Consider the following 24,325-nt stretch of genomic DNA (forward strand, 5'->3'; position numbering starts at 1 on the left):
ACACTCACAAAGAACACTCATGCCCAGGCTAGAATTCAAAATCAATCAATCTTTTGAGGAAACAGGTGGCTCCTCTTTCCTCTCCCAGAGAGAGAGAGAGCTGTGAGAGAAAAAGAGAGAGAGAGAGAGAGAGAGAGAGAGAGAGAGGGAGGGAGAGAGAGAGAGAGAGAGAGAGGGAGAGAGAGAGAGAGAGACGGAGGAAGAGAAAGTGGGGGAGAGAGGTATAGAGGGGGAGAGAGGGAGAGAGTGAGGACATCTTTCTTTCTCTCCTCTCTCTCTTTCATACGATTTTCGCCCCCAAAGAGAGAGAGAGAGAGAGTGAGAGGGAGAGAGAGGGATATGCGCCCCATCCCCCCTGGGAGGGGGGGGGAGATACCTTCTCTCCTCTTTTTCTTTCTTCTTTTTTTTCAAGAGAGGGAAAGAGAGAAAGAAAGGGTGAGAAAGAGATGTGGGAGAGGAGAGAAGAGCACTATCTACCCTATCTTCCCCCCCTCTTCTTCTCCCTTCTTCTTCTTCTTCTCCTCTGACTCACTCTCTCTCTCTCTCTCTTTCTCTTTTGGAGAAGAGAGAGAGAGTGACTACCCCCCCCCCAGAGAGAGAGAGAGAGAGAGAGAGAGAGAGAGAGAGAGAGAGAGAAAGAAGGAGAAACCTCCCTCCCCCCGCCCTCCCCTCTCTCTTTCATCCCACAGACCCTTCTTACTCTTTCTCTCTTTTCTTCCTGAAGAAAAGAAAGCATGGCCTCTCTCTCTACTTTCTCTCTCTTCGAGAGGAGGAAGGATGTCTCTTCCTCTCTCCAAAGACCCTCCTTCTTTCTCCCTCTTTTCTGAGTGCCCCCTCTGCCCCCCCCCCCCGGGTACTCATACCACGTGTTTTATTGTTTGTCTCCCAATAAACATCTCTGTCTGCAAGTAGGATATTTCAAGTAATTGTAACCAGCTTGACAACAGCAGTGTTTGGACATTTGCTTAATATTCAAACTTTATGGTGACCAACTTCAAGAAAGAAAAGAAAAGTTGACTTGCCTATTAAATTCATCCACTTGATTTCTTCTGTTGAAATAATCAGACTTCTCAATACATTCCTGCCAGCACTGTTGTATGTGGCAGTCAGAAATTACTTGTTCAAATGGAGTTGTATCACCATTCTTGTAAAAATTGCGTTCACAAACCTACAACAAAAATATAGCACAGCAATATTAGAACATTAATATTGTAAACAGATAGCAAATAATAAAGTTACATGCAAGTAAAATGATACAATATAATGGAAAATGGCGAAAACAATCAAATATCATCTTAAGAGATTGTGGATTTCCTCTTGAAAGAACAGAAAGTCTAGCATTAAAAAATTGCATTCTCGGTCATACTTTATTGTTATTTTTACTTTATCATGTGTATTATTACATCATTACAAACTAAATTGCATTTTGATGTACAATAAAACCTCGTTAATCTGGAATAATGGGGGGAGAAGTTGACCGGTTTAACTGAAATAACCTAAAAGAACAGTAGAAAGTGCATTTAAACTCTGTTTATAGCAACAAAACATGTTTATTATGGTGTATTTAAAGGGCCATTACAAAATCTGAGGGAAACAGAATGTCATCAGTGGTTGACTGCCTTTTCTTTGGGAAGTTCTCTTGTTGATTTCTAGCCAATTTAAAACCTTGCATTCTACATTTTTTTTTCCTTTTGCCTGTCCAGATTAAGCCAAGTCCAGCTTATCGGGGTCCAGATTTACAAGGTTTTACTGTATATTGGAAATACATACAAAAATAACAAATTTTCAATAAACCTATGAAATATATTTCATAATAACTTACAAACAATCATAACTAAATTTACAATTGAATTATTGTGGTAACTTATTCTTTTCTAGCTGTCAGCTCCTACATTTATGAGTGGTTGTGGGTTCAATTCCTGGTGTTAACCCAGGACAACTGGGGTAAGGTAAAGGTAAAGTTCCCCAAGCATATAGCATGATGCCATAAAGGTACACTTAGGGGATGTGCGGGTAGGTTCCACACATTCTAGATCTCAACAACTTTGGAGGTAATGTGACCAGCACCATGCTTTGGCCACCTTCCCTCCTCCCCTCCTTTCAGGGTTGCTCCCAGGTACCGATTGATTTGAGGTTGGGTGAGCCCCAGAGTTGCTTTATGCTGGGACAAGGCCAGAAAAATTCCGACCTTAGATCACCAGGGTGGTTACTCACCGGGAATTCCTTCAATTCCAGGAATTATGCTTGAATTATTGGTTCCGGGAATTCTGCATGAATATTTCTCCGTAGACGTGAAAAATTACATATCCTATTGAATTTATACATGTATTTATACATGCCCTGAGGCAAGTTTTTCACAGTTTAGTTTTCATTTTTATCGAGAAAGGAAAAGAAAGTTGTGTAAATATAAAACAAATCTCTCAATCTGTTTTAAGCCGCGGTAGCTCAGTCGTTAGGGCATTTGACTACCATGCGAGAGACCTGTGTTCGATCCCGGTGGGGAGAACCGGGATTTTTTCAACCTGTTCAAACGGCTCCAGCACCCACTCAGCGTCGTATAAAGTGGGTACCTGGAGGAAACTCTGGGGGGTAACGGCAGCCAGGGGCATGGTGATCACATCACCCCCAGCTCGGCCGAGATCAAGAAACTGTGGGGCCCTAACCCCACACCCCCTATATGCCTTCATGGCGTGGTGCAAAGCACAGGGGAGCACTTTCCTTTTTTTACTCAATCCGTTTTCATTGTTAGTGCCCTTTCTAGAACAATCTGACACACGGAAGATTATTGCAAGATATCTTGAAGTTGATTAGGTAAATTTGAGTTTCATAATTAACAATTTTTCGTAGATTACGACTCTGATCATGTGAAATGGTAATTGGAAACTCAGCACCTTAAATGAAATATTTTAATTATACATACCATTTAATTGAATTAGAATTTTTACATATGTTGGAATCACATAGACCATTTATGTTGTTAATATATTTGTGTGTGTGTGTGTGTGTGCGTGCACGTGTTGGTGGTGAGAGACGGTAATACGTAAGGTTGAAATGGATAAAACATCTGCTTGTATCCTTGAATTTTAGGAAAGTTCACCAGTGGTGAAGCTAAGGCATAAATACTGGGTAGGCTGAAAAATCTGCTTACCTTTTATTTTTTTATACAGCAGGTTCATGCGTCGATTCTCAGCCTTTCTATCAAATTTTTTTGTTACACAGACCCCGTAAGAAGATGATGACCATTCCTTTTCACCCCCATACAGAATACAGGTATAACAATATAACTTACTTGTATTAGAGCACCCTGTTAGCCAAGGATATTTCTTATACCATGAAAACTGAAACTTTCTATTTTGTCTTCCTCCATCTGCTACTTTAATATCTAAATGTGGTGTCCATCGCCTATCTTTGTAAGCACATTTGGTTTCATAAGTCCAACTTGAAAATGGTTTCTCTTTTAATTCCTCAAACAATGACGTTCATGTTCTCTCAGTATCAGTCATTTTTATAACATAAATACACACACAAACACACGCGCGCATGCACTTGAAGTAAATTAACATTCAACAATGCAGCGCACGAACGACGCACTTTCCACCAGAAGACTAGAAGCACAACAGGTTGGTTCTGAGGCTAGCCGCTTTCACCCAACGAATCGGCAGTTCCCTCCCCTTACACTCCCCTCCCACCTAAACAGAGCTCACGCTGTAGCTGCCTTTTACTGCGAGGCTTTTCGTCAAAAGCCTCAAAGTTCGGACCGAACGCGCTCTCCTCTTAATTCATTTTAACGAACTTTGATTGTTACAGGGTACAAAAACATTTTCATTTCAACATTTTTTGGGTAGGCTAAGCCTCAAAAGCCTCATATGAGCTTTGCCACTGAAGTTCACATTGAAAACCGGGAATTATACTGGAATTTTATCATAGTCGAAAAGTAGCCACCCTGGTCACCCATCCCAGGAATCGAACCCAGGTTTCCTGCATGGCAGTCAGATGCCCTACCAACCAGACCACAACCACTCTTAGTGCACTTGGTTGTGGGATCAATTCCTGGTGATGACCCAGAATTGTGAGGACAACCAGGGAGCTACTTGAAAGGAAGATGTACTGGATTCCGGTCTCGATCGTCAGAAATTAAGAGGAGTCAATGCAGTGGCCACACTTCACTAAATGAAAGCTGCTTCTCAGGCTTTGACACTCAAAGAGCTACGTGGAGTGCAGCGTGTTTTCCCTCCTTGTTTTAAGCAATATTAAGAAAACAGTTATTTTCCTTACAATAAAGAAACAAATAGATACATTTAAACTGAATATACTAACCAAATTTGCATTCACTCCCAGGTGATCTGCCACGTGACGCATTATACTTTCGCAGATTGCCAGCCCCTGCAGTGCTGCAAACCCTCTCACAGATGTGTTCGAAACAATGTTTGTTTTATAGGTGCTTCCCGTAGCATGGAAATTTGGTACGAAGTATGTTGAATCCAGAAAAAACAAAGCTTTTTCTATAACCTGCCAAAAGAAAGAGAGAATAATTACTAATTGCTTCTTTATTATATAAACATTAAAGAAAAATCCAATGGTTACTGTAAGGACAATTAATTTTACCAATTCAATACATCTTAATCAATACATGCTCTAATTTAGTGCTCATGTTGTTATTGTAGTGGAACCCAAATTTTACATTTTTACACATTACATCATACATTCAATTTTGATGATCCCAACATAGCAAAATATTGTAAAAGTTTCCTCTACTTTACACTTTCCTGCATTATGGGTTTGTTCAGCCTGGTGCCCTCAAAAATGTAAAATTGAGGGTCCACTGTATATTCATAGATATAAACATGTATTCATGTGCCTGGGTTCGATACCCAGTGGAGGCACATAGTGGTTGGGATCACACTTTAAACTGTAGGTCCAGTCCTGATTAGCCTTCCTGTGCATAAAGTGGACTTAAAACACCAAATCAACCAACCAACCATGTATTCATGTGCAGTAGTTTTGCAAAATAAATGACTGAATATACTTTTCCTTTTTCAAAGCAATGCCCATTGTTGTTATCTGGCTAACATGAATGGTAAACTGGATTTGAAGTTTGTTTAAAGTCCGCTTTATGCATAGTTAAACTAATCGGAATTGGGCTTGCAGTTTAAAGTGGGTTCCAAACCATTACGTGCCTCCATCAGTTATCGAATCCTTGATTATACGGCAATGATGTTTATGCTACACAATCGGAGCGGACTGGAGGAGTGTTAGAATTTCTGTTAACAGTGCTAGTAAGTCTTATATCAGTACTTTATCAGTAGTAGTAAAAATCTCAGATTGCCCCATTCCTAAAATAGTCTGGAAAGTCTTAAAAGTGATGATGGGATTCAGGATACACATCACTGAGTGACAAAAAATGCCAAGCTGTAACACCACAGCCTTTAGTTTTAGTACAATTTTTTAGAAACATCAATTTCCATTGTGCCTTGTACTACTGATTACAAACTCTTGCGTACTTACTGCAGCAGATAAATCAAGCGTGTTTCCTGCATTCACGTGGAAATCTATTTCCATCGCAGTGAGAGTTCCGTCTCGTTTGATCCCAACTTTGTATCTGGCCAGAAACGAATTCCTCCCTCCAGTGGATGTCATGTCTTCATCCCTATCTAGCATGCATCTCACCGGGCGATTCAATCTAATGGGAATTGAAACTTCAAATAAACAAAATATCTGATGCAAAATGAACATGAATTTAGTCTCTCTCTGAAATTAGAAAAAAAAGGGTATATTTTTCTAGCAGAGGGTTATAGAAGATGAAATTACTCACAGTGGCATCTCATATACCTCTCAGAAAACTAAATACAGTTGGGTTGGGGTGTAAATCATGGCAACTATTTCTTATCTCAAAGTTAAAGACAATGATACAAGAGTATGATCGTTTGTTTCCGAGAATATGGTACCCATCAGGCGCGGAGCGTCCATGTAAGCTGGGCTTACACTTTATTAGTTCTAGTAAAATGTATGTAATTATATGGCGAAATTCGTAAAAACTTTAAAGTTCAACTCGGCCCAATACCAGTCTTCTAGATCCTGTTTGTTAGATTGCAACACTTCAGCACCAGGGGGCACATGGGAACTCCCACCTTCTGCTTGCTGAAAGTTGTAAGCCGTCTGAATGTTGCCTAACAAATTTCTGACCACGAAGGAGCAGTGCCTACCGTCACCGTATCTTGATGGAAAAGAGCAAGGAACATAGGGAGAAGAGCGGGCCAAACCCTAGGTTTGTAAACCTACGGCCACAGGCTTACAGCAGCGTTGCAAACCTCATGTTTAGAAAAAGTGTTGTTCATGGACGTCCGCAGTATTTCTTTCCACCAGGGAGGATTAAGCGAAGTATTTTTTTTTTTTCAGGGACTGGGGTAAACTAGGTATATTTCCCTTCTCAAAATATCTGCAACGCCCTTACAATAATTAACAATTTGATGTGACTGAAATGAAATTGTATGTGTGAAAATGGCTGACATTCATTTTTTAGGAAGTGTCTCCTTGCCTTGCACCTTCTGGACATCCATGGTGTCGTTTAAACTCATAAATTAGGCTACTTTCATATTATTAATATTAATTTATAACAAAAATATAAATATAAATTCGAATGGTCAACCAACGTCATGGGTTCGACGTTATACGTGAAAAGTTTCAGAAAATTCAACCACAACGAAAAGTGGCCGCCTTGTTTTATTTATATCCCCAACTTACAAACTACTTTTTAAACTTGTGCGAGATTTAGCACCATTATGCTTGGGTTGGCTTCACTGAATACACACCAGCGAGACACACCCCTGCAAGAGGAGGGGCTCCAGCATTGTCGGGTATGAATGGTTGACTGCAAAGGAAATTTGAGCCGGTGGTGCTTCAAGGAGGTTTTTTCCAGGAACAGGGAATTCTGAAGCAAAAATCTAACAGGAAGGGGAAAAAGGAGAAACCTAAAAATGAGCGGGATACGGGAAAACTAGATACACATTGAGGTGGTAAATTCTCGTTTCTGTTTTTCACTTGTAGGAGGGCATAAACATCAGAAATATTAAGATCTCTGTTTTCCGTTTATGTATAAACTCAGCTGGTAATAATTGAGCTAAAAAGTGCAAAAATAAATAAATAAATGTTAATGAAAGCTGGAGATTGAACCAATTTTACAAATCTCGTGTGAAATGTAAACCAAATATTATTAATTACGTAGTCTGTGATTCAAACACTCTTCGAACAGCACTCAAAAAGCCTGTTTATGATGTTTTAGGTGCTAGATTTGCTTTTACTATATCCAAAGAAAGCACTTACATGTCCTTTGATAGAAATTTCTGGATATGTCCCTACAATTAGTGAGCATTTCTTTTATAATTAATATTGTATTTTCTTTTTTTTTTTTACTAAATATACGGAATTTTAAGGCAAGAGAGGGAATTTATTTATATCCGAAAGGGATATTCCCCTCACAGTCTGAAAGATCACTGCTTTGAGCAGTGACCAATTATGTATCTTTTTTCTTTTTGTTTCCCCGTTGTTGTTGTCGGGGTATTGCTTTTGCCAATTCCATCTATGGAAAGCGGACTGTCGGCCCTGTGCTATGGTGTGATAATGAAGTGCATTATGGAATAAAATGAGTGTGATTGTGCGGTGGGGTGGATAACTTGTTGAAGACGCCATTAACCAGAAAGGATTTTGCTGCCAAGAAGAAACTTGTGGATGTAGGTAGGACCACCCCCTTCCTTCTCTAGCAGGCATAGTAACAGAAACGAAAAATAAAGTGCACCGATTTTGTGATTCAGGGTACAAAGCTGATACTTCGTTATGCGGTTGTAAAAAGTATTCAGCACTTTTCTGTTTCCTTCCGTTTAAGTTTCTTCATTATTATTATTTTTATTATTATTCATTTTATCTAACTTTTCATATTTTTTTATCATTACGTTAGTCATTGTGATAGGAATAAGACTGACTTAATTATCAGTTGAAATGTAGGAGATACACAGCCTAGAAAGAAAACACCAATCCCAGGGATTTATCCAGAATTTTTAATTTGGTAAAAAATTCCAGGGAAGTGTTCTGAAAAAATGAGGGGGGGAGGGGAATCGATGTGTGTGGATATAGCACTAACCATGTCAGCCCAAAAATAAGCACAACGGGAAATAACCTTCATCATGATAGGCTTACACTGTTGGAAAGGTAACGCTCCGCCACTGGTACACATAGTATGTGGACAAGTCACTAAATGGCAGTGTGATGTACAGCTAATACACAGAGTGGGGGCTATGCAGACTGGATGTGGTCACGTGACAACAGTGTTCGTGTATCAAAATATCTGATCTTTGGGGGAGAAAGGCCAGATTGATTGATTGATTTGCTTTATTTTACTTCGCTTTTAGTGCCAATTTTGGCTAATTTGCAAAAATGGGGATGAGTGATGAAAGTGATGAATGGATACTCACAAATGTCCATGACCAGGCCGGGATTCGAACCTGGGACTCCTGGCGTCATAGCGTGATGTGCTAACCACTCTGCCACAGGTGCCGGCGAGAAGGGCCAGAGAATGCTACAGGGAGCTGGCAGAAGCTTTGAGGAATAAAGCCCTACCATAGTGTGAGCCTCTTTTGTTCCTGTAATGCTAATGCATGCTTTCTGACTAATGAACACATGTAGCATGATACTGTCATTTATGGTTGTTGCTCGCTTCCATATCATGCACTTGATATTCATAATCTGCATTGTTCATACGTTCCACAGTACTATACACTATCCCCCCTTCTATCTGTGTATTTCAAATTTTCGTGCTGGTCACACATTCTTACAAAAATAATTGTTGCCCTGACTTACCTGCAACCCTTCTATGTAGAATTTTTTAGAACTTGATTGGGTAACAGTTGTAATTTCTACTCTCAATCTATAAATTTCTTTACAAGTCCATGGTATCACAGTGTTTCTTTTGTGAACTTTAATTTTTATTAGGGCTGAGCTGATGCCGATGTGTTGGTTGAAATTTATTTACCGATGTCGGACAATACTTTTCCGGCATTTTAGTCTTTCACAAGCTCCGAATAAATGCCACGCAGCACTTTTAGGGAGTCAAATTTTCCTGGAAATTAGGCAAAATTTGAAGTTTCTTTTTATTCTACACCAGTTTTGTGTGTTTTAAAGCAAAAATCTTCATAAAATGATGCTTATAATTAATTGGAGTGGAATACCTACAAACAAATATTAATCAATATTTTGAACAACTTTTAATTATCTCAATTTTCAAGTATTGATATCAGTATAAGTGGGTATCGGTGAGTATCGGCATCGGTTCAACGTGGTATTGGCTCAGGCCTAATATTTATATAAAATAATGTTCCTTTATACCACAGAGGCATGGGCACAGACAGAAATTTTTGCAGGGGGCTCGGGCAAGTGATAAAAGTTGAATAGCAGATAAATAATAAGTATTATTACCACTGTTATAAATGTTATTATACAATAATAAATATAAACTAACAAAAATACATTTTATTCGAAATAATAATAATAATTATTATTATTATATAAATGGGGAGAGAGGATCCACCAAATGAATTAATACAAGCACAACTATTTTCCAATATTTCTTTTGCATTTTATGCAGTTAGTATCTGAATGCATTTTGATATTAACTTTTTCACGTCTTGTTCAAGAAAAGGCTTTAAATCTTATGGGGATTTTTTCATAAAGTTTGTTGTGTGACCTCTCATCTACAACTGTAATTATTAGAATTTTGAAAACAGTGAAACCATTGTTCTTTGGATGAAATGGTAGAATATAACCATGTTCCTGAATTTATCACTCAATGTTTTCAATCTAATGCAATTTTACTTTGATTATTCTGTTCGAATACTAACTAAATGAACTTTAGTTCTGTTCTTAACAATATGAGTAACAAACTTTCGGCTTTCTTGTATCTTTAAATGAACAATGTCAATCTCCAGAGTGGGTTCACCGACCCGTTCGACCCCCCCCCTCCCAACGCCCATGCACAGAGGAACGTAATTTCTTCCACAAATCAAAATTTAAAATCTATAAGTAACATCCATATTCTTCAATTAATCATATCTCTTCTAGAATGTAGGCAATTAAGGGAATACTGAGTGTGAAGTGTTGCTGTTACTTACTTCTGTGCAGCCACAGCAACAGCCATTGCCAGTGGTGCCTGCCGTGTAGATTTTCCTCCAAAACCTCCACCAAGCCTCTTCACAGAGCATTTAACACGATTAAAGGGCACTCCTAATGCATTTGCGACAAACGCCTGAAAAAAGTAACAACAGGTTTTGTCTTTACAATAATATGTTTTTCCCAAATTTTGCCTTACTTGCTACTTGCTTAAGACATGTTGATTAGTGACCATTGAATACACTTTTGACATTATACATTAAACTACCATCTGAGGGTCAATAACTGTCAAATGGCTTTTCATCGGGTGGTACATGATCATGGCATCAATCTGTTGCCCTATTGGTCTAATAGTCAGACCAATCATAAACAAAAATACGTTAAAAGTATTAAATTTCGTCTACTTACGTAAGTGAGTATATATTCGTTGTAAACTATGTTTCGGAAGCTTTACTGCATCCTTCTTCAGGTGGTCGAATTTTAGGCTCGGAAGTGTCATGCGAGGATACTAGGTAAAAGGTTGGGGTTAAAAACAGTTCATGGCGCTCGACACATACAAATCTAAAAATACCTTTGTTAAAAACCCTTAAAACTCAGTGGCCGTTGAAAGCCCTAGTTCCCTGCCAAGGTGAAGCTGCTCGCATGCAGTAAAGCTTCCGAAACATAGTTTACAACGAATATATACTCACTTACGTAAGTAGATGAAATTTAATACTTTTAACGTATTTTTGTTTATAGATAGTGAGTAATATGTACGTAACCAATCATAGTTTACACACACCTATCTCAGGATAGATTAACCAAATATATTATCTATTTACAATCTAAACATTAAAAAGTAATCCACATGACAGCCTCATTGAGCAGATAAGAAGTCAAAAGCAATCACTAACAAAAAAAAGTATCCTTGGTTTAACATCAAATTAACACTAAATTTTCCAAGGAGTTCAAATAAATCACATCTAATAAACTGCTGGGAATTTATGCAATAGAATTATGACAGAAATTAGTACTTTTAAAATAATATCAGAAACTGTTCTTTCCATTATATAAAATTATCATTGCAGATTGTCAGCCATACCTGAACTTTAGTAGGATCAGTTTCAAGCAATCTTGAAAAGGATTTTAGTGTACCACAACATGAAACAAATGAACAGACAACAAAATGATGTAGGGAAGGAGGGGGGGGGGGAGAAAGGATGAGAGAGATAAATGCTGCCTCTCAATCAGCTCTGATGATGACCCTGAGATCAAGTCGAAAGCTAGAATGGGCCACTTTGATGATGGAGTGGTAACATCATCGAGGGATCCCACGTTCGATACCTGGTGGAGGTACATAATGGTTTGAATTGCACTTTAAACTGTAGGTCAGTCCCGATTAGCCTTTCTGTGCATAAAGTGGACTTAAAAAGTCAAACTCAAAAGCTAGAACAGATTGTTAATGTGTTTCTTATTGTACTGTTCATTTGTTTTATTTTCTATTTGATCTGCTTTATTTTACTTCGCTCTTTGTGCCACTTTTGGCTAATTTGCGAAGATGGGGATGAGTGATATGATGAAATTGATGAATGGACACTCACAAACAACCATGGCCAGGCCAGGATTCGAACTCGAGACCCCACGTCGTAGCGCGATGTGCTAACCACTGTGCCAAGGGGGCCAGCACTGTTCATTTGTTTTGTGTTGTGGTATACTTAAAATGTCTTTACTGGTGCTTTTATTGTTACTTCAACTATTGCTACTTTCCTTGCGTTAATAAAGTGAATCTAAGAGACTTTGTGGATTGGATTAACTTTAAAAGTTTGACAATACTAAAAACTCTACCATCCAATGGCCTTTCGAGGACCATCGTCTGCCACGTAACTTTTCAGTGAGGAGTCCCATTGCTGCTGTTTTTGACTTTCGAGGCTGAAGTAGCTTTCCTTTTGTCTTTGCAAAGCTGAGTCAATATCAACATTTTGGAGCTTCCACCAGGAATCAAACCTGTGACTACTCGCATCAAAGCAAATGTGTTTGAAGCAGGAGCTGAAAGTTTGACAACAAAGGCAACAAATTCTCCTCGCACATTGCTTACCTGTGTAGCTGAAGGATGCTGCGTTGAAACAAACAGTTCCATCTCCCCATCCTCTTTCGGAATAGCAATGGCAGCCTGCGTCTCCATGTAGAAGTGCTCCTGTCCACCCAGCTTCACTTCTCCGGTAATAACTTCATCTGCGGAAGAAAACCCTTGCTTCACGTCTCCTCTTGTCAATGACTTCGTAAATTGTGGCCAGGCAGTTCCATGAGCGATGGCATCCTGTGTTTTTGGACAAAACAAAATAAGTTTTGGATAAGGCATAACTTACAGACCATACCATCGTTTCACTAAGTACATGAAGCCCAGTTTAGGCATGTACTTACTTTTCAGTTACTCAAGCTTTCGCTACATCATGTGACTTCATCAGGGGTTAAGGCAAGAATGGTCAAAGTTTAAAACATGGGAAGGTAAGCTGGGTTAAAAGCGTTAAAAATAGATGGTAAAAGACAGTGCAGAGGATGGCCCTGCTTTCTACTCAATCCCAGGCTTCTTTTGTCTTCCTCCGTGGCCGTGCGGTCTAAGGCACCTTGCTTTGGATGGCGGCTGTGGGACGGTATGGGTTCGATCCCGGGTTGAGTCTCTGGGAATTTTCAGCATGTGTATAGGGCCGGTGGCAACCTACCATCGTGAGGAAATTGGAGAGCTTCGAATGAGTAAGCGTAATCCGGTCAAGTAGACCTACTACAACGGCTGGGGATACGTCGGGCTGACTCCCCGACTATTCCAATCCTGGTTGAAGATCTCCATGCTTAGAGGTGACGAGGGAAAGCGTGGGGGGGGTCTGGCAGCCGGTAGGTAAGCCAAGGCCCTTCATGGGCTGTTACGCACAGGGTTATTATTATTTATATCATCTTCTTTTGAAAGTCTTTCATGCCTTTAAATTTTAGAATGGTCTTCACCTCACACAACCAAGATACTTCATTACTCTTAAGTGAATGAACTGGTTAGCAGAAGATAATGGCCATTCTTAATTTAGCAACTGGTTCTCCTGTTTCTTTTCAAGAAGACATCAAGTTGTCAGCAGGTACAGCTGTTGTGAGATTCTTTACGAAAGAGCATTTACAGAAGACTTGAAACAACAGAATACTGACTATTTTTACAGTGTACTATTATTGTACCAGTAGTGGTAATTATTACACAAACATGTATACATATGAGTTGTACATGGACTGTCTGCACACGGAGTGCTGTGTTTTCCCCACAATTTCCTCAATCCATTGCCAACATCACTATGTATGCAAGTGATGAACCAGTATGGATTCATCAGTAAAATTATAAATGGCTGTAAGCTCAATTTTTTCTAATTGGGTACAAGAAACTTAGTTTCCACATCTGACTAAACAGGGGACACTGTAATGAATGCAAAATTTGAAGTATTTCTCCCAGTAAGTTCATGGAAACTTCTGAGAACAGAAACGTCTGAAAACAGTAATGCCATTTTCAATTAACTGCTTCCCCAAGGATAAATGCTACTGCATGCCATTACTGCCATGTAAAGAGAAAGTTAGGGCCTCCCCCATGGCGCAGTGGTAGCGTCATTGCCTTGTAATCAAGGAGTCCCGGGTTCGATACCCGGTGGAAGCACAAGTGGTTCGGATCCCACTTTAAACTGTAGGTCCAGTCCCGATTAGCCTTACTGTGCATAAAGTGGACTTAAAACACCAACTCAAACCAACTAAAGAGAAAGTTAACTTGTGGAAGCAGACCAAGATGTTCAACTAATATGCAAGAAATTGGATGTACTGAAAATGTTGTGTGTCATACATATCATAAATAAGACCATATACATTGCAACTATGAGAAAGAAAGTTAAGTACACTCACTTCTAATGTAATTATTACAGGAGATATGTCTTCGTATTCTATTTTGACAAGTTTAGCAGCTTCCTTTGCTGTAATCCTATCGCACGCCACAACAGCTCCAATTATTTGTCCATAGCAGGTCACCTGAATCAGAGAATAAATATTAATCAAGCTTGCCTCCTTGAAGACAAACTATGAATGGTATTAGCATTCCTAATTTCAGTAATGTGAAGCAACAACCCACTGTTAGTTTGCAGGCGTCAGTAACTAAAACTGGTGATTTCTACCAATACTGATTGTAATAATTAAAAGTTGTTCAAAATATTATTAATGTGTAAGGACTTTGATTTAAAATGTTCAAAAATTACATCATAATATTAAAATACATGTTACATAGTAACAAAATCCAGTTTTTCACACACAAGCACAGCATTCTTGCAGACCCCGTGAAAGACCAAAATGCTTGAAAGTTATTGACCAAAGTCTGTACATAAAGCAAGACTAATAAATTGATATGGCTTAGTTCCAGTCATATTTTAAATTTATAAACATTTTAAACTATTTTAAATTTGTTCTATTTCCAAGTATTCGCATCAGTACCTGTGGGAATCTATAAGAGTATCGATACTGACATGTGTATCTGTTCAAAGTGGTTTTGGCTCCAACCTCATTAAAATAATAGATACAGATGAAGAGCTCATCTGTTGCAAAATGATTAGTACTCTTGCCTTTGGTGTGCGTGGTCCTACGTCCATTTCCAATTGGAACTCCCAAATTCTGGCACTGCCTAGAAGGGCCACAAAATCTGGATAATGGATATCTAGATTTCAAATTATCTAGAAGGGCCACAAAATCTGGATAATGGATATCTAGATTTCAAATTATCTGATATCCATTTTCGATACAACAGTTAATCTGGATATCTGACAAATATCTGTACAGTATGGATATCTGGATAATCTGAATATCCGAATGATTTGGGTATCCAGATAGTACAGATTTTCTAGTGAAATACGAGCATGACAAATAAAATATATGGATAGCCTGTAAAATACACAAACAATAAAACTGTCCATACATTTCAGATAATCTGAATATCCAGATGTAGGGTAAATGGATAATTTGGATAATACAAATATCCAGACAATCTGGACAATTCTGACATCCAGATAATTTGGATAATCTGAATATTTGGATAAATTGGATATCCATATAATTCATATATCTGGATATAGAATATCCAATATCTGGATATTTGAAAGCTGGATAGAAAATTATCTGATATCCAGATAAAATTTTATCCAGATTTGGCCATCTCTAGTACTAACCCAACACCGTGAAGAAGCAGTAGGGGTGGGATAATAGCAGTGATGGGATTGATGGTGGCTCAGTATGTATCACACAATGAAAAACCACTTGGAAGGCCATGGTCTTCAACAAGCTGTTGCATCAGAGCTTCAGTTTCGTACACATACATGAAAATGTAACATGGAATGATCTAAAAAAAATGGGTAAATTTCTTATATTGGACAAATCGACTGAAATTTGCTACTTCATTTAATTTGAATATTCGTACTTAAGGTATTCTGCATTGAGAAACATTGTCGAAGGTGGCATTTCGCTTATTTCACGGAAATAAGCCCTATTTGCGACATATCGAGTAAGTTTTCTTCGTTTCTTTTTGCCTTCGGTAACATGCAAAATGGCGGTCACAGTTTCACTACTGTACTCAGCATGCAGTGTTTCCATCCCACTGCACCCAAAAATACCTACGTAGCTCCACAAACCATTGACGCATAGCCCCACGAACCATTCATACATAGCGCCATGAATCATTTCCAGTAAGGTTACAATAGTTAAAAATTGGTTTAGAAAATAAAAATTCGTAGCCCCACACACCATTCTCGCATAGCCCCACAAACCATGTACCTTCTTCAGTTACAAAAACACGTGTTTGGAAACACTGACCGACATTGACCGTGATTACGTCATCACACACAGGCAACATCCGGCTGGAAGCAAATGGATGCAACAGCTTTCGTGCATCGGTCACACATTTATATCGAAAAATAGATGATTTACGGGCAAAATTCAATGAAAGATGCGAGAAAACACTTCCCGGAACTTCCACAACTATAAAGAAACTACATTCGGTAAGTAATTTCTGCTGTAGATTTGAAGAAATCCGTTTGTCCGATATAAAAAATTTACCAAAAAATGCATTCTACCAGTGGAAGTAAACATTAATTTCATTATAGTACCGCAACTAACACACTTACCTTTTCTGAAACAAAAACCTCATCATCTTGAATCTGTGGCCCAGTCTTGTTTCTATCTAAAGGAATATCTTTAGCTGAAACAAAATCGTAAACTCCATACAGTGACAGAACCTTTGTTGCATCAATGGATAGGATTTTAGCATGGGCTTTCGTGCTTTGGACAGGGACCAAGTACAATTCGTTCTCATAGCGAGGAATGTCATCTATGTAGACAGCTTCACCTGAAAGTACAATAAAAACTGGTATTAGCACACCTAAATGTACAAAATTGTTTAAAGTACACTGAAACATAAAACTGAGTATAGAGGAACATATTTTTATGCATTGTGCTCTTTACGCTAACTTTTATATACAGTGGAACCTCGATTTTACGTTTTTCAGGGGACCAAGCTGAAAGAATGTAAAATGAAAAATCGAGAAAAATTTTACAGCATATTGCTATTTTGGTGCCACCAAGATTGAATGTGAAATGCAGGAAAATGTAAAATTGGGTTTCCACTGTATTTTAGTAAATCATTTCTGAAATGTATGTGAAATTTAAGTTTTAGCCAAGTAGTATTTAAAGTTTACCTCAGTTACTAAATGAAGCACAATACACTGATATTTGTGCATGTGATCCATTCATTAAAAATGCATGTAAGGAAGAAATAAACTAATTGGTCATGACGGACAATTTACCTTGCATTATTTATACATTGCTCTGCACAGTGGGTGGAGTACATAAGTATTACCAAGCAAATTGTCCATCATCATGTTTATTCTCTTCCTTTTACACAATGAGGGAGAGCTTCAGGAATTGAGAGCTTCAGGAATTGAAAGAAAATGCCGAATAACCTGCTGAAAACCTCTGCATTAGCATATGAAAAATTAATAACCCACAGCTCTACAGCACCTTGAAGGGCCTTGGCTTACCTACCGACTGCTGGTCTCCCTCCCACACTGTTCCGCCGTCACCTTGTTGGAGCGTGGAGTTCTTAGACCAGTAAAGGGGGACGGGTGATCAGCCCGACGAACCCCCAGCCGTTTACTGTAGGTCTTCTCGACCGGGTTACGCTCACTCACTCGGAGCTTCCCAATTTCCTCACGATGGTGGGTTGCCACCGGCCCTATACGTAGGCCGAATAAATTCCGACCAGAGCCGGATTCGAACCTACGCCGTCCCGCAGCGAACGATCTCAAGACGAGTGAACACCTTAACCCGCTCGACTACGGAGGAGGAAAAATTACAGTCCTTAAAAAAATGTACGATGCAAGAGAAAAATCCATAAAAATAGTCATGGACAATTTGCCATGCAAAACTTGTGCATCCCACTGTATGATATGATTTATTTGCATCCAAGGACTACAATTTTGTACAAGTAGGTACATCTGTAGTATAGCACATGTCAAATAGAAATACATGATAATAAAGTTTGGTAATTTTAACATAAGATACACACATATATATATTGGTGTATTATAATCCTTGCATATGAAGTTATTATACTTGACAATTTCAGTTTGATGTGCAACAGGAAGCTCTGCATGTATGGTAAATAACCATACCTTTTAACATTTATTCTGATTACACATACAAAAGACCTTGAGTCCTACACACTCTGTCCAATAGATATGTCTGTATGCATTCAAAGGACGAGTGTTGACTGTATATTCTTGTATGCTGTAAAATGAATGTTTAATTAGCATGGTTTTGATTTTATTTTTAAACTTTTCCACTTTTGGTTCGTGTCTTAACTCTCTGTTATACAGGTCAACTGCTGAGTTTTTAGGCCCCTTCTTGTAGAGGGTAAGAATTTGAATTTTATCTTTATTTCTCGTGTTCAGGCTATGGATATCTTCGTTGGTCCCAAAAGTATTAATATTTTGTTTGATGTATACCAGATATTCATAGATATACAAACAGGGTAATGTCAGCAAGCGGAAGTTATGAAAGAGATTTCTGCATGAATATTTCCCATTGACCCCTGCCACAATTCGAAGTGCTCTTTTTTGTAATTTAAACAGTATGGAGCTATGTGCCTTGTTTCCCCAGCTCATGATTCCATACCTTATTACTGATTCAAAGTTTGCTACATAGAGACTTCTGACCAGGGACGTCGGAACTTATTTTTCGGAGTGGGGGGGAGCAAGTTCTTAAATCCACCAACCAATTTTTACAATCTATTTTCCTACATATATGTGTGTGTGGGGGGGGGGGGTGCGTGAGTGTACACACACACACACACACACACACACACACACACACACACACATACATACATACATAGGCGATTGGAGATGAACTAACTCCCTACCAAGACTAAAACTCATAAAACTTTCATAAAATCTCCAAATTTTTTATAAAAAGCTGAAGCTGTAAAAGGGGCATTCAACACACGAAAGGACAACACATAAACCCACAGAGGATTATATTGGCTGTGGGACCAGGTAACAGATTCTTCTTGGGAAAAGTAAGCCGTAATTTTTCCTTGTAGGGCGGTCTTCTTGAACTTCCCTTTCGGTGCCCTACAGATTACAGATTAATACAGACCAATGCCATTCGTAATCTGTTGGTCACGTACTTCCTGTTCTTGCTGTTAGCAGTAACTTGAGTCCAGGTTCATTTAACGAGTGCAAAAATATTTTCTCAAAGTTTCTTCAGAATCAAAAATATAGTCTCATTTTTTAGGGCACGACTGAAGGAAGGGGCAAAATGACCATATTGCTCCCCCCTCATGATGAGTTGGTTCTGATGTCCCTGCTTCTGACAGACCAAAAGCTGTTAATGTTTAGCATTACACGCAGTGCAAAACAGACGTTACTTAATTTTTGTTGAAGCATGTCGATGTGGTTTGAGAATTTCAAGTGTTCATCTAAAACAATACCCATATACAGGCAGCCAAGCCCAAAAATGAATGTTCGTATCAATGCAGCAGAAACCTCTGACATGCCCAAGAATGTTCACATATAAATTGAAACAAAACAGAAAAAAAATGTTTACAGAAGTAACTGCATCTGATTTAAAATGTATAATTATGTTTAAAACCATTCCACCTGTTGCCTGTTGTAAAGCTGACTTATGCAAGAGCGCCCTTCCAACTTGATCATGCTTTGGTTGAATTGATGGCACCTGCGAAAAAACAAAATTAAAAGTATTTTAATTAGAACTGAGTCAATAACATAATAATAATACTACAACAACAACTCATATTTAATTTTGAATTATTATTATTTATTTATTTATTTATTTATTTAGCAGGAGAGGTTCAACATATGCTGTTCTTTCACTTAAACCTTGTCAAGATACCGAAACAATTAGTTCAAATATAATCATATATGGAACAGATATCTGTTGTGTATATTAAGAGAATTATTATGGTTTTCATTGCTGCATTTCTAATAGGTACAGTTGAGACATATCTCTAAAAACAACAACAAACTGCAAAATTTTACCCTCAATTCTATGCTATTTATATACCAAACAGATGCACCAAAATATCTTTACTGGCCAACACCAACATCCAATAGAGTACACAATCAAACATCAAATCTATGATAGAATTCAGGCGTTCCTGAGACATAGTGCCTTGCAGTCAAGGGATCCCGGGTTCGATCTCTGGTGGAGGCACATAGTGGTTCGGATCCCACTATAAACTGTAGGTCCAGTGCCGATTAGCCTACCTGTGCATAAAGTGGATTTAAAACAACAATTCAATTCAATTAATGATGAGAGAAAGAAATAATTAGCAACTTTTAACGTAAGCAGATAGATCGGTTAGCAGAGACTCACATCGTGAAACAGCTGGGTGCTTTTCCAATCGTCCTTTTGAAGAGGCCTTGCAGCGCTGGCATAGCTCTCGGGAAGATCTTCGGAACTCAAATTCTGTTTCTTCAGGTCTTTCAGAATTGTGACGTAAAATTTGAAGAAAAGGCTATAGAAAAGAGTAGTTAGGAGTAATTTTACAACACACAGTTCACATTGTGCTTAATTGTCACACTTATACAAGTGTATATTCTCAGCTGTATTAGGCTAGAGTTTCATTGTTTAAGTTCATGTGTACTTGATTAAAAAATGTGTACAAATTAATTTTTAACAAGAACTTTGGAAATGAATCTGTAGCAAAACTTCTGCTGTGGTAGTTACATTTTTAACCTGCAAAATCACTATCTTTGAGCAATTCACAAGAAATTAAAAGGCAACACTGTCATTTTCATTTGTTAATAACTCTAGGTGACTTTGGCATTAAATTAGATTTCGTATTTCAAGAGGCTTTAACATATTAATGACGTTTGATTAATAATTTCATAAAAAAAAGGCAAGAAAAATCTTACATTCATTTACACAAAATTCTACCAAGAATGTGTTTTCATAATCGAAAAAATCGCTTACCTACATTTTAGTGAAATAAAATCATAAAGATCAACATCTTTATTTTATTGAGGAATCAGTCTTCAAAGAAAGCAATTACTTGTAAATCTTGTAAAAATAAAAGTCCATTAATGCATAAAGTATGTAATAAGTACAGGTATGTAAGAAATAATAAGTTATGTCAACTTTGATTAAAAAATGCAACAACTGATGAAGTTTTATAGTTCCAAAAAAAACTATTTTGCTTGTTAGAACCTATTTTAGGTTTTTGCACCTAAATCAAGCCTTGTTTAGGTTTTTATATATTTTTAAAGGTTTTACAGAATTTTTATATCACACAGTGGCATTTGCTTTGTTTGGTCACGAAAAAATTCAATGACGAACGTGTTTGATACGTACTCTCTGTCAATTTCATCCTTCCTCGAAGTCCATGGTGATTTTTCAAAGCTCTAAACTAAGCAAAATGTCTCGTGCCACTGTTACCTGTAGAATCCAAAGTGGTCTGATCTGTGTGATCTTGCTCACTTTCGCGTCACGTCGCTGCTTTTTGGCAAAGTAACATTTCAGCATTGAAGTTTGCACCACTGACTATGTTTTTGTTGAAAGATTATTTTCAGCATATAAGATGATCCTCACAGACAAAATTGCGGAGTTTGACTGTGAATAACATGAAAAAAGATTGATGCCTAACTATACGGCGAAGAGTGGATTTTAATAGCAAATTTGCAATGGTAAGTTCTGCCATTGTCATAGGGTTAGGCAACACACATAACGTTATACAAGATAGTGCGTATTCAGGACATAGGTGACTATACCTAATCAGCATTTTTCAGGAATTTTGAACTATTTTATGTTTTTTTTAACCTACTTCAGGATTTTTCGGGCATAACTTAATATTTTTAGGACCTATTTTAGGATTTTTCGAACCTATTTTAAGGTTTATCGAACCTATTTTAGGATTTTTAGAGCCTATTTTAGAAACCTAAAAGCACACTTTTTAGAACCTAAAAATCGGAGGTCTAGTAATAAGTCACAATATAGATTCTGATATATGAGGAATCTTCATAGATGTATAAACTTAAATAATACTTGGTAGTAATAATACTGCTCGCATGGTCTACTAAAAATTCTCAAATATCAGGAACTTCTTTTTTTTTACCTAAGTACCAGAGACTTCCGGTATTCAACATGGCCTCCAGAAGAATTTGACAAAGGAATGTCCTCTAATAATGCATTCTTTGCAGCTTCTAGCAGTGAATTATTCCATGACCTATGAAAGAAAATAATAGCAGTGTAGTTTCCAGTTACAACTGCAGCAACATCTATATACATTAAGAATCTTAGGACAATCTTTAACAGTATGGTTGCTATTTTAGCCAACCTACATGGTGTAGTTTTTAGCGTAACACTCTGCTATGCTTAGCATTGCAAGAATGTTTCCTTGTGTCCCCTCTGCTTCATCTCTATTGCCAATTCATCATCATCATAAGTCCTTTCCAGTCAGCATAAACGCCAAACCTCTCCCACACTATCCCAACGTAGCTATAAATACTCTGAATTGAATTTATTGAGCACTTTTGACACTAAAAATTCTCCTGTTAAGTGCATTTGTGCATTTACATGACATGTTCCAATATGAACCTTCCCAATGGCATACTGGTAACATTGTCACCATGTAATAAAGGGGTCCTGGATTGGATACCTGGTGGAACCACATACTGGTTTGGATCCAACTTTAAACTGTAGGTCCAGTCCTAATTAGCCTATCTTTTTATAAAGTGGATTTAAAACAGAAACTGAAACTGTATTACAATATGCTGAGAGTGGACATAATATATACATATGTTTTGTGTTACTAAAACAATGACATAGATTAATATAAAACTAATGTAAAAGTATACAAAACAATTTTATTCTTAGGTTCCTTTTCCATAGTGCACTAACACAGTGCCTTTCACGGTCAAATCATCCGCGGAGCGGCGGCAAGCCACATGGCAGCGAGAGCTCCTTTGCCGGCAAACTTGGTGCAACATCCGCATATCTGGAAACACTAGCTATGTAATGAATAAGATTGTACAATTACATGGACAGTTACAATTAGAATAAATATGTATGTTGTTACAAGAGACGTTGGAAATGTTCTCCTCCTGCATCCACACCTTTAAGGTACTTATTTTAGCAATTTTTCACTAACACGTATCAGTTTCTCTTTCAAAATTACTTCAATTTCTCTCCTGATATTTCCTTTCAATTCTTCTATGACTTCAGGTACAAAAGCTTGGTAGCTCGCCACGCAGACAACTTTAAAATGTCTGTTCCTTGTGCGAGGCACCAGGGCAATTTTTTAGGATTATGTTCCAATCGTGATCTAACGTTGACTACTTTCTCCTCAGCAAACACACGTCGTTTCACCCTTCGCTTCTTATCAAAAACCCTGTTTCCCTAAAATTGTTCACAACTTTTCGGAACACTGTCTCTGTGTGGAACAGAAACCTCTGGGAATTCTTCTGTTCTGCGAAACGCCAACACCAACTTCCTTTCCTACAAGAATTCATAATGACATAAGAATTTGCTCTTTTAAATTGTACGGATAGCGTGGCATTATTAGACAGCAGAAAAGCACCAATAATACGCAAAGTAAAACAAAACAATCTAAAACACTTGTTAACACCTTAACACTTCACAAACACGTGCAAACTGGACACCAGTTATCTGGATTATGAAGCACTGACATGCCAGTGCCAAGGCGAGTGTATGGCTGTGGGTCTAAATGCCAGCAGACACGCTGCTGCTCTGCGGACAACTCAACCGTGAAAGGCACTGTATATAAAATACAATATTTATAATGTACACAGCCTAAATTTATTACACAAAATTATTTAATTCCTGAAATTCTTTAATTGAATATAAAGTATCTTTCAACTGTAATATTTCCATTTTACTTCTAAGTGTCATGGATCTCTCAATATTTTTATAACAATTTGGTAACAAAGTGAAGTTCATGCATAGTAAAATGGTTAGTACTCTTGTCTTTGGTGTGAATGAGGATTTCTATCTTCAATGGTAACCTCAAAATTTTTGGATTGCCCCAGCAACACGAGGGAAATGGTGAGCTAATTGAAAACTAGAAGCAGCAGGCCTCAATCAGGAATACTAGATTGAAGAGGGACTCAATAAGCTGATAATCTGTTATGCAACGGAAACACCTGATCATCAAAGGACTGTTGTGTCAAGTTGAAAGTACCTAATATCCTTTCCCATGCCTCAACTGCAACCAGTGGTTTATCCAGGCATTTGCATCAGTGGAGGAGGGAGATATTTAGGGGCATGTAAGTGTATGTTTCAATCAAAAATGACCATAAATTGACCTTTGTGAAAATTTTTTAGGGGGGATGTTGATGAAATTGGGGGGGGGGAGAAAAATCACTGATTACATCGCATTATTGTATGTTACACAAATTGTCTTTGCAGTGGCTTCTCTTTAAATGCATGAGTCAAGATTAAATCTTGGTATATATGTGCTGGTATGTGACATCACTTCTTCACTGTCACTGTTGCAATTTAAAGAATATATAGATTTATCTTATATAACTATTAATTTAATATGTAAGATGAAAATTCTCTAAAGAGTACAAAATCTTCCTCAACGTAAGAACTGTAATAA

At 37.9% G+C, this 24,325-nt stretch overlaps 1 protein-coding gene across 1 annotated transcript in view; it reads right to left on the reverse strand.

Moving 5' to 3' along the window:
* LOC146000192 (xanthine dehydrogenase/oxidase-like) overlaps positions 1 to 24,325 on the reverse strand; it is a 66,275-nt gene that overhangs the window by 11,380 nt on the left and 30,570 nt on the right. Inside the window, exons 12-21 of the mRNA XM_083137568.1 lie at positions 21,821 to 21,931; positions 20,083 to 20,224; positions 19,347 to 19,422; positions 16,314 to 16,534; positions 14,056 to 14,178; positions 12,230 to 12,451; positions 10,158 to 10,291; positions 5,506 to 5,680; positions 4,318 to 4,509; positions 1,023 to 1,168 (exon numbers count right to left, since the gene is read on the reverse strand). Coding sequence (XP_082993694.1) covers positions 1,023 to 1,168; positions 4,318 to 4,509; positions 5,506 to 5,680; positions 10,158 to 10,291; positions 12,230 to 12,451; positions 14,056 to 14,178; positions 16,314 to 16,534; positions 19,347 to 19,422; positions 20,083 to 20,224; positions 21,821 to 21,931 — 1,542 coding nt within the window. The remainder of the gene's footprint in view (positions 1 to 1,022; positions 1,169 to 4,317; positions 4,510 to 5,505; positions 5,681 to 10,157; positions 10,292 to 12,229; positions 12,452 to 14,055; positions 14,179 to 16,313; positions 16,535 to 19,346; positions 19,423 to 20,082; positions 20,225 to 21,820; positions 21,932 to 24,325) is intronic.

This window comes from Lepisma saccharinum, chromosome 16 (genome assembly GCF_977018435.1).
Source record: "Lepisma saccharinum chromosome 16, izLepSacc3.1, whole genome shotgun sequence".
NCBI lineage: Eukaryota > Metazoa > Arthropoda > Insecta > Zygentoma > Lepismatidae > Lepisma > Lepisma saccharinum.